The sequence below is a fragment of the Sinocyclocheilus anshuiensis genome, unplaced genomic scaffold (assembly GCF_001515605.1).
Source record: "Sinocyclocheilus anshuiensis isolate Anshui unplaced genomic scaffold, SAMN03320099.WGS_v1.1 scaffold536, whole genome shotgun sequence".
Lineage (NCBI taxonomy): Eukaryota > Metazoa > Chordata > Actinopteri > Cypriniformes > Cyprinidae > Sinocyclocheilus > Sinocyclocheilus anshuiensis.
This window is the reverse complement of record NW_015557179.1, coordinates 2,404,274-2,414,720: the sequence shown is the minus strand read 5'-3', so window position 1 is coordinate 2,414,720 and position 10,447 is coordinate 2,404,274. Positions and strand designations below refer to the sequence as shown.

The following is a 10,447-nucleotide window of genomic DNA, read 5'->3' as shown; positions in this document are numbered from 1 at the left end:
CTGCCGATGACATTTTTTTTAATAATGATGTTTATACATACACATCTGTTCAGAGGGTCACAGCTAAACAACACGCACACTGAAAATTTACCCAAAACACTTGTAAACTAGTGGTGCTTAACTGGTTTTACCAAGCAGCAACTCAACAAACAAACAACTGTTTATCGTACAGAAGTAAACAAAATCAAAGACATAAATTTACTTAAATATTTATTAAAGTGTTCATTTCAGCTGGCTTGTTTGAGTGTTTGGTTTCTAAATGTCTTCTCAATGGTTTCATGCTCTTGGCAGCTCCACACAAATCACACAAATCACACTGTGGTTGAATAAATCATGTTTATCCTTGCTGCAAGTAAACCCTTATTTGGACCATATGGACCATATTTGCTTTTACCTTGGATGCTTTTGTTCATGTCACGCAACCTGCCATGTTTACATCTGTCTATTATGATTCTCATAATAGTTAAAATATCCAGGTTTAAATTATTAATGAAAACATACAGTGGGTATCACCCCCCTTTAAAATAATCACATTTTGTATTTTGCCTCATCCATTTTTCCTTCTATCCTGACAAGTGCTCCAGTCCCTGCTGCAGAGAAACTCCCCCATCACAGGATATTATCCCCTCCACTGTAGGCTGTAGGAATGCTGTTATTTGGATGGTGAGCTGTATTGGATTTCCACCAGACATGTTTGGTGTTGAGGCCAAATAATTCAATTTTAGTCTCATCTGCCTCAGAATCTTCAAGGTGTTTTTTGGCAAAGCTCAGTCATGACTGCATGTGGCCTTTCTTTAGCAGTGGCTTTTTTCTTGCAACCCTCCCATACAAGCCACATTTGCGGTGCAGTGCACACAATGATCACTCTTTGTCATAAATTCCTGCAGCTCCTTCAGAGTTGCTGTAGGTCTCTTGTTCGCCTCTCTGACCAGTTCCCTCCTGACTCTTTCATCCAGTTTAGAGCGACGTCCTGATCCAGGGAGGGTCTGTGTTCAACCAAATACCTTCCACGTCTTAATAACAGACTTCACTGTGCTTCTAGGCATTGATAAATCCTTTGACATTTTTTTGTATCCATCTCCTGACTTGTGCCTGTCCACAACTTTATCCTGGAGATCTTTTGACAGTGCCTTGCCACCCATAGTTGATTGTTTGCTTCAGTTGCACTACCAAGGACTGAAATGCTCCAGGAAAGCTCTTTTCAGAAGGTGATTAGCTACACCTGATTGAGTTTACAAGTCATTTTTAGGAGGGGGGTGATTTCCAATTTGTTTTCTGTTTTTTTATTTATTTTTTTTTTCTGAAATGTTGGTGTTACATCTTTCACATGGATGTTATAAGTTGCACCGAGTAAATACAGCTGGATAAAACAAAAACTGTGTCCGTCTTCACTTCAGGCTGCAAAGCAACAAAATGTGATTATTTTAAAAAGGTTTAAAAAATATTATATTCTATACCCACTGTACACCATCACAGCATTTATTCTAGAGCAACATGTCACTGTAAGTAAGAGGAATTTACTTAAGCAACTTATAAGAATATCAGTATAAGATATTAAAAACCAGAACGTGGAAATAACATCTCTAAAACAGTGCCAAATATTCTAATAGCTAGGGTTGAGTGATATATTAAAATAAAATTTATTGTAACAGCCAATCACTGAAGCACTGTATCATGAGCTGCAAGCGTGTAAATGAGCAGTGCTGCATTTCACTCAGAAACCTTTATTTATTCGCCAGCAAACTGCCTAAATAAAAGTTAGATGGTTTGACAATGGAAATTTACACATAAATATTATTGTAATTTTATATTTATACAATAAAATAAAATTATTTATTAAATACTTTATTTTGTATTTTATAGTGCTATACTATTATTACAATATATTTCTTATTTTGTTTAATATGTTAATATTTGTTTAACATTTTTCATATTGAATGAGTCAAAAACAGTTGGAATGAGATTTTTTGTTTTTGACGTTTTGTTTACTTCATTGTTACTGAAAGAGGTGTACCCATGTGTGAAGACTCAATCAAAGGATCAAGGGATGGTTCACACAAATAAAGAAAGAAAAGAAAAGAAAAGAAAAGAAAAGAAAAGAAAAGAAAAGAAAAGAAAAGAAAAGAAAAGAAAAGAAAAGAAAAGAAAAGAAAAGAAAAGAAAAGAAAAGAAAGAAAAGAAAAAGAAAAGAAAAGAAAAGAAAAGAAAAGAAAAGAAAAGAAAAGACAGGTGCAGATGCACACCCCAATTATTCTAGATTGATTTTTATTTCCCCCAAACATAGCTATTCAAATCATCTGGTGAAAATACCTGTAGTCTTTTATAGCAACATATATTGCAGAAAAACAAAATATTGCAATTTTAGTTGTTTACAGTAATGTGCAGCCCTATAATCTACACAGGCTTATTCATGCCTGCAATGTAAAGATGACTGAGATGGTGAATAGCTTTCTTCACAGTAAGAATGTGTGGCACTGTTACTGCTTTAGTGCTGAAATGTGCAGTGCTGGAGGGTAAACAGTTGCGTGTATGAACCGACGCTGACTTTGTTAATAAAAACAATACTTGGAGGATTTTCGAGTGAATGAGAATGAGCCAAATGGGTTTTTAAACACGAGTTGAATGAACTTAACCTCTGAAGCCCTTTGGGATTCGCAAAATCAGAAAAAATAAACTCAGTTGGATGTGTTGAAACATTCCCCAAGCCCATATGCCAGCTGTTTTGAGAGCGTAGTAGCACTGCAAGAGAAACAGGCTCGGCCTAAACACAGAATTTTAAAAAATATTGTACAAAAATTATGTATAAAACCACCAGGTACTCTTACAGACAATCATCTTCACTTAAATACACCAAGCCAAGAATAATAATACTGTCCTTGGGCTGAAAGGCACATGTAACACATAGCATTCTTTATGTACTTGGAAGAGGAAGCACTAACTATACGCTAAAGCACTATTTTGTTGATGGGTCCATACAATTATACCTTTGTGGATAGAAAAGTTACTACACCTCAACTGTAGCTTAAACATAAAATCAATGCTATACGTATTTAAGCGAGTATGTGCATTTGATGGAGTCACAGACTATTACCCACCACTGAGCACTCAAAATAAACAATGGAATGGAAGCCATCTGAACACTGCGTGCTGGAATGATTGACAAGCGGCAGCTGGCGTCATGGTGAGCAACATATATGCGGACACTTCCTTGCATACACATAGTATTTATACACATGCATTATAAAAAATATGCACAATGTATACAAACTGTACTTTCATTGCACTGTATCTACAGTCAATTCAGCTCAAAAAGGATAATTTTATGCTGATACTTTGCCTGGTTTACATCAAATGGTTGAAACGAAGTAAAAGTGCAGACTGTATTGCAAGATCAGACCCTCTCCCATGGCACAGCAATAAACAACCAACACGGCCATTATCTAGGATGCCTGCTGTTAAACGGTCCCCACACCTGGTTCAAAAGTACCTATCCAAGTCATGTCCATTTTAAACTGATTTCACTACGCTGTCTGAAGTCATTTCCCACTCAGTTAACACAACAATGACTAGTACTGACTAGCCTAATTAACAAGGAGATGTCTGTACCATCTGGCCTGGTTCTCAGAGATGTGTAAATTCACACACACACACAAGCACAGGCTATAACACAAGAGTTGTCTAATGACTGAAATCTGGAGGTTATGTTAGGGAAGCAAGTTAAAATGTAGCTGATAGGAAGCTTCGCTTTTAGTAGAAAAAGTGTGACGGACTTGAGGCCATTGAGGCCATTTTAATTTGTTAGTCGTACGCTGTGAACCTTGTTGACTGTTCCCTGCGCTCAGGAATGGCAAGATGACGCCATCCCAACACTCTGGCTTGCATCACGACCCGCTCAAACACAACTTGAAATCAATGACTGCCAACACCAGCCGAAAATATAACTGCACATGTCACCACAGCAATGCCAGTCCGAGGGCACCAGTGAACGGGTTGGGGAAAGGAGACTCTTTTCACTCATTTACATTACATTGGAAATGAAATCTAGTCAACAGTGATCACGTCTCTATCCTGGCAACAATAGTATCTCTTCACGTACCTGCAGACAAGAGACTATTTTGTGGAAGGAAAGCACAAAAGGCTTAACCGCAAGATACATTCAACTGCATATCAGATGTAGCAGGAGGAGCACACTATCACAGGTGTGTAGAGATCGAGGAGGGGTGAGCTGTGGATGAATGGGGTTAACGGACATACCTGGTGGACAGATGCAGTTATGAGGTGCATCCCGAGCCGCCCGGATCTTCGGTAGACGTGCTGCTAATTTCTGGAAATAAAAAAACAGGACATTTGAAGTCAGCTGTGCAGAAATCAACCACATTGTATGTAAGGTAAAATAAAAAAGCTAGTGTAGTTGGTGTTAGTTTGTTAGTCTTTATTTGTTATTCATGCAAACAAAAAATATTGAAGTACACAAACCAATATCATAAAATATTATTATTAAATAACATCATAATATATAACCACAAATAAATTATTAAAATATGTAGAAAATATTTTAAACATACATTAAATACATAAATATATTACATGACATTTGAAATATATTAAAAAGAAAACTCACTGAAAAGCTATTTTTGAATTGACCTAAGAAGCTTAAACATATTTGGCGCTCCGACCTTCACCAGGGGCACAACTTCTATTGTTTCTGCATAGCTTTGGAGCCGTTCGCTCTTTTAGCAGCGTCATGTCTGTGTGCAGTGAGGGGACTGACAAGTGATGCATTAGTTTAACAATGTATGTGTGCATACTAGGTCACTTTTTGAAACAAACTGAATTGGTTACATTGAAACTCCAGGGTAGTGCAGGTATCAAAGTGAACACTTAATTCTAGATGAACAGGATTTAAAGAACAGTTGGTGCTCTTTAAAAAAGGAAATTTCCACAAAAGTGATATTAAACAGAGCTACTACTGTATGTTTAGCCAAAACTTACAAAACCGCAGCTAAAATAGACATGCCCACTGTATGCAGTGCCTTTTCGCTGGTAGAACAATCACTGACTGGCTACATTTATGACTGAATTGTAAAGTTTGTCAGGTGTCTGCAGTGTGGTACTATAGGTCATGCCCTCTCCTCTAATATTGAAACACTGAAGGTAAATAATTCTGGGGCTGCTATCGGACATTTTTCTTGCCATAGTTTATATATATATTACCCAATGATCGTTCCAGGGCTTTATTTGATTGATACTGGCAAACCCTCTTCCCAGCTGGAGAAGTCTTTACTCAAACAGCTCTCAGACACTACAAGCTATTGTAGCAGTTTTTCCACACTACTGAACTACAGATATTGTTAAACAGAAAGTGCTAATGGAGGTTAAGAAGAAAAGGAAAACCTAAAGAACGCTAAAATGAAAATATACTGTACGTGACAGCAGGGTTAAACAACAGACAGTTGTTCTGCAAGCACAGAAGCCGTGGAAAATGCATTACAATTTGGAGGGAACCTGTACTGTGTGTAAACTGCTTTTCCACAGGAGCAATATCCAGGGATAATGCACACGCATTAAATGCCAAGGCTTTAACTCATGATTTTCCAGTGCTGCATTCCTAAGTTATGTCCAAATAAAAAATTTTTTACATCAAACCATGGGAAAGTGCATCACATTTCACTTAAATTTGAGAGCTCTCATAAACAATAATGCAGTGTCACAATGAGCAAACAATAGCCTGTGATGAAAAGTTAGCATGAAGAGTTACACTGACGGGAAGCACCTAGAACAAGATCTAAAGAAACAAAGACTTAGCTTTCATTTTGAAGCACATTAAGTTACTGAAGCATTTAATTCTGGTAGGGTGTGTTCCTTTATGCTTGAATAAAGGTGTTCTTAAAGTCAACATGAAATCAACAATGACCCTATTTACTTTCTTAATACGCATCTCTGGTCTTATTGTGCACGATTAATCTGTGCACTATATTCCAAATAGAAAAAAAAAAGTTTATTTTTGTAATCTTTCATCAAAAAGTAATAACTTGCACCCCTCTGAAATGACTCTCCTTTTCAGCTGATGTGACGAAGAATGTTTTTCAACCATCTGGCTTTATTTTGGAATGCAACACCCACTTTTCACAATCCAGTCAAATCTACCTCTTGTCCTGTCCGCATTTTTTCTCATAAAATACCTCATTAAAACTTGTGAAAAATTATTACACTCTTAAAAACAAAGCTTATTTATTGGCATCTATGGTTCCATTAAGAACTTTTAACATACATTGAACCTTTCCATTGGACAAAAGGTGGAAGAGGTTCTTTAAATGATTAAAATGTTCTTCACACTAAGAAAAAAATGGTTCTTTTAAGAACTGTTTGCTGAAAGGTTCTTTGGGGAACCAAAAATGGTTCTTCTATGGCAGCGCTGTGCAAACCCTTTCTTGGACCATTTATTTTTATCAATGTATTGAAGTAAAATGGTTTGCGAAAACCTTACCACTCCACAAAAGGCTCTTTATAGTGGAAAAATGGTCTTTAGATGATTAAAATGTTCTTCACACTAAGAAAAAAATGGTTCTTTTAAGAACTGTTTGCTGAAAGGTTCTTTGGGGAACCAAAAATGGTTCTTCTATGGCAGCGCTGTGCAAACCCTTTCTTGGACCATTTATTTTTATCAATGTATTGAAGTAAAATGGTTTGCGAACATGTTTCATGCTGACTTTAAGATGACGTGATGTAAATGGTGAGGTTGCGGTCATGGCATGAGACAGCTGATGTCCCAGTGATTGCAGGGATAGGTTGGGAGGGAGGAGAAATTCTCTGCCTCCCAGCTTCAATGGTAACATGATGCCCAGTATTTGATCTGGTTTTAACAATCTATTTTGAAAGGATGACACAACATTTTACAATTCCAATGTCTGATTACTACTAAGACCCCAGACTTTGAGCCTGCAAGCCTAGCTCTATCGCTCTTTCCATTTCTTTCATTCTCTACTTCATTTAGCTACTTTCCCTCTTAACAGATCTTGATTTCACCCCTAAAGGCACGTTCTGTCATAGATTGTGAAATCAGCACCATTCTAACCTTCAACAGGCACTTCCAATGTATATGTTTCTCAGTTTAATGGAGTCATATACATGCAATTTTATGGTGACGCTGAAACATTGGTTGTCAATATGCCTATGAGAAACATCTGCCCTTGATAACAGAACACCCCTGAGATAAACACATTTCAGATGCTTTTCAAAGGTCCGTCAGTATTAAACAAAACTGAAGCCTATTTTAGCTTTTTTTTTATTACATTTAAGCACATTTTCCCGCAAAACTCTCATTACTGTAATGCATGTGGACACTTTACTTTTTGCAATTGCCATTATTCTGAAGGACGACTCTCATTACATTCTCGTTACAATAATACTGTAATTCTTTATCCGTGTTTTGCATTACGTAAAGTATGGGTGATGAAATATGCCTAATTGTCATGTTACAATGCCTGAAAGGTGCCTATTTTCTAATAAGCAAATCAAATTCATATTTTTATGACCTGGATATGTTCTTGACAGATTTCAGCAAGATCCACCTGTAAATGACTCAACATTATGCAGATACTGAATTCACACTCAGCCTCAGATTGACTCACACTTGGCTGCCTCTACTTCAGACTGCATAGTCTCATTAACATACTGAATATTCACCTCCGTCATCCTCTGCAGACTATTTTACTTTATGAACCACAGATAGTGAGATGGCAGCCTTTCCCCAAAATTCAACCCAAGATACTTTTAACACCTCAAATATTTTACATGCAGCTAGGTGATGAACCACCAGAGGCCATTGTGAAGGGACCACTGCCGCAGGCAATGTACTGTATATATATTATTATATTATATATGTATATATATATATATATATATCGCTTTTCTCCACCTCACCACTTCAAGCTCAATCTTATTCTACACAGATGCCGTGCTCGGTCAGCGCTAAAGCTGGCAAGAGCCCTAACTGCTTGATTGTTGATTTAAAACAGGTGGTCATATGGTGACACAATGTGTTCAGCAGGTCTTGCATGCTGCAAATAATAGTTTTGCTAAACAACAACAGTCATATCTTTCAGTAGCAGATATATAAATCACTGAACAGACTTTCTTAAAATTCAGTCAGCCAAGTGTGGATAATAGGGGGTTATCTACCGGATCACATCAATTATGTGTACTTTTATTAAGGCATCTACACTAATTGATGTGTCAAAATGGCAGCAGGAAATTTTGGCAATATGACTCTGTTATTTATAGACACCCATTCTAGAGCAATGCTAAATAGGATGTGAAAAATGTAAGCTATGTAAAAGAGTCTGATCTGACACTGACATTTGAAGAGCTACAGTACCAAGCAAACTTAATTCAATAATCAGGATTTAATAATTTATATATATAAATTATTAGTTAAAATATTAACTAATATGTTTATTTAGAGTCAGTATAGAAGATATGTTCTCAGTTAAACAAAAAACGTAGTTAGTAATTAGTTATTTCTTTATTTTCTGCGTTTTATCTCTATTAGATTTTAATCAATTAAAAAAGGAGTAACTGAGATAAACGAGAAAAAAATAGCAATAAACGCAGTAAAAGACAATACAAACAGACAACAAAGCAAACAAAGCAATTAAATAATACCAAATAATAATTAATAAACAGAACTAAACACAAGCCCAAAAAAGTGGGTACAGCAATCAAAAAGTAATTATTTTGATCATGAGCGTTTGAAAGTCGGCAGAGCTCAAACTGTGCGCACTGAAAGTACCCTACCTAAACAAACGAGGGCCAATAAACAAACTAATATACGGACGAGGAGCTTGAGAGCTTAGCTCGTCAGTTTCGATATTTTATCACACCTGAACGTAGTTCCAGAAACATCCTCATCTTCCACCTCAAACTCTCTCTGCTCATTTAACTTTCTGAACAACGCACTTCTAACCTCTCGTGGAAGACAACACTTCGACAAGATGGGACAACGTGAACTTCTCTTTCACTCTGTCCTCGCACTCATGACTCAAGCAAACAGCTTGTATAAGTATGACTTGGTGTTATTGCATCCACAGACAAATGTCTGGAGAATAAAAGTCACCGCTCACCTCCTCTAATATCTGATCCAGTCGACTCCACAGGACGGGCTCCACCTGTTCCAGAGAGATCCAACTGGAGATACGAGGATCTCTGTCCTTTTCCAAACTGAGCACCCTGGACTGCAGATCTGATGTCCTCAGGTAAAGCAACACACAAACTCCAAACGAGATCAAACACACGCAGATTGCACACACGTCCTTCCAGTTCGTCAAAAGGCGCTTTTGGCAAGGATGCTGAACGCAGGTCCTCTCCCGACTGGAATGAGGTGATACTCGCAATTTCATGTCCTCCATGTCTGTGAGACTTATGTAGGCAATTTGATGTTTATCCAGCACTTTATCACGCTGAACGGGGGTCGTGCTCAAATAAACTGATTAAAGTTCTCCTTTCACTCAATTAAACCGCTTTTCACGTGAAAATATCAATCTTCAAAATTACCTCAACAGAGGCATGCTGCTCATACAAGTGCATGGAGATGACTGTTGAGTGATCTCCGGCTCTAGTGGGAGTCCGTGTGCTTGAGTCGTGCCATTTGACGGGTTTGTCTGACTGCTGCGTGCTTGAGTCTCTCTCAGAATGAAACCTGACACACACTACGCGGCTGTGCAGCGCTCACCACGGGACCCTTCGCTTCTCTGTCGCCGACAAGCCCCTCCTTTCGGTTTATTTAGGCTAAACGGTAGGGCGGGATTCACGGAGGAGCTGACCCCGGCTTTAATCCGGCTTTGGAGAACGATATTTTTAGGTGCCTCGCTGAATCAGTGCGTAAAGTGGACATGATCACCACACAATTATTGAAGAAACAGAAACTGTTTCTTCAGCCACACGTCTAGACCCAAGGTGCGAATTAAGAAGGTGTTTTCAAACTATGTTTCGGTTACCAAAATATAAAACTACAAATTAGTCAAAGAACGAGCGTGCATCAACTTCCCAATACCAAAAACTAATGGAATTGGCCACACTCCAGAGGAACTTGAATAAAGAGGAATTGATGAATTACAGTTGGAAGAAATTCAACAGGTAATGAATGGCCTTCTGAGAAATGAAGTGGTTATTCCCCTGGTTTGTAAAGCCATTTAAATGTATGTCTGTCTGTAAGGCCTATAAAACCTTCAAACTTCAAGCCTTTTGAAACTTTTTTTAACCTTAAAGGGGTCATATGATGCGATTTCAATTTTTCCTTTCTCTTTGAAGTGTTACAAGCTCTTGGTGCATGAAGAAGATCTGTAAAGTTGCAAAGACTAAAGTCTCAAATCCAAAGAGATATTCTTTATAAAAGTTAAGAGTCAGCCACGCCTACCTAAAACGGCTCGTTCTAACACGCCCCCACATG

At 37.7% G+C, this 10,447-nt stretch overlaps 1 protein-coding gene and 1 long non-coding RNA gene across 3 annotated transcripts in view; one reads left to right on the top strand and one right to left on the bottom strand.

Moving 5' to 3' along the window:
* The window catches only part of col13a1 (collagen, type XIII, alpha 1), a 124,833-nt gene extending 115,094 nt beyond the window's left edge, over positions 1 to 9,739 (bottom strand). For both annotated transcript variants that reach the window (XM_016473869.1, XM_016473868.1), the window contains exons 1-2: positions 9,123 to 9,739; positions 4,255 to 4,324 (exon numbers count right to left, since the gene is read on the bottom strand). In XM_016473869.1, coding sequence (XP_016329355.1) covers positions 4,255 to 4,324; positions 9,123 to 9,407 — 355 coding nt within the window. In that variant the 5' untranslated portion in view covers positions 9,408 to 9,739. The remainder of the gene's footprint in view (positions 1 to 4,254; positions 4,325 to 9,122) is intronic.
* Positions 9,188 to 10,447, top strand: part of LOC107678565 (uncharacterized) — a 5,187-nt gene continuing 3,927 nt past the window's right edge. The window contains exon 1 of the long non-coding RNA XR_001632949.1: positions 9,188 to 9,254. This is a non-coding gene — a long non-coding RNA (uncharacterized LOC107678565). The remainder of the gene's footprint in view (positions 9,255 to 10,447) is intronic.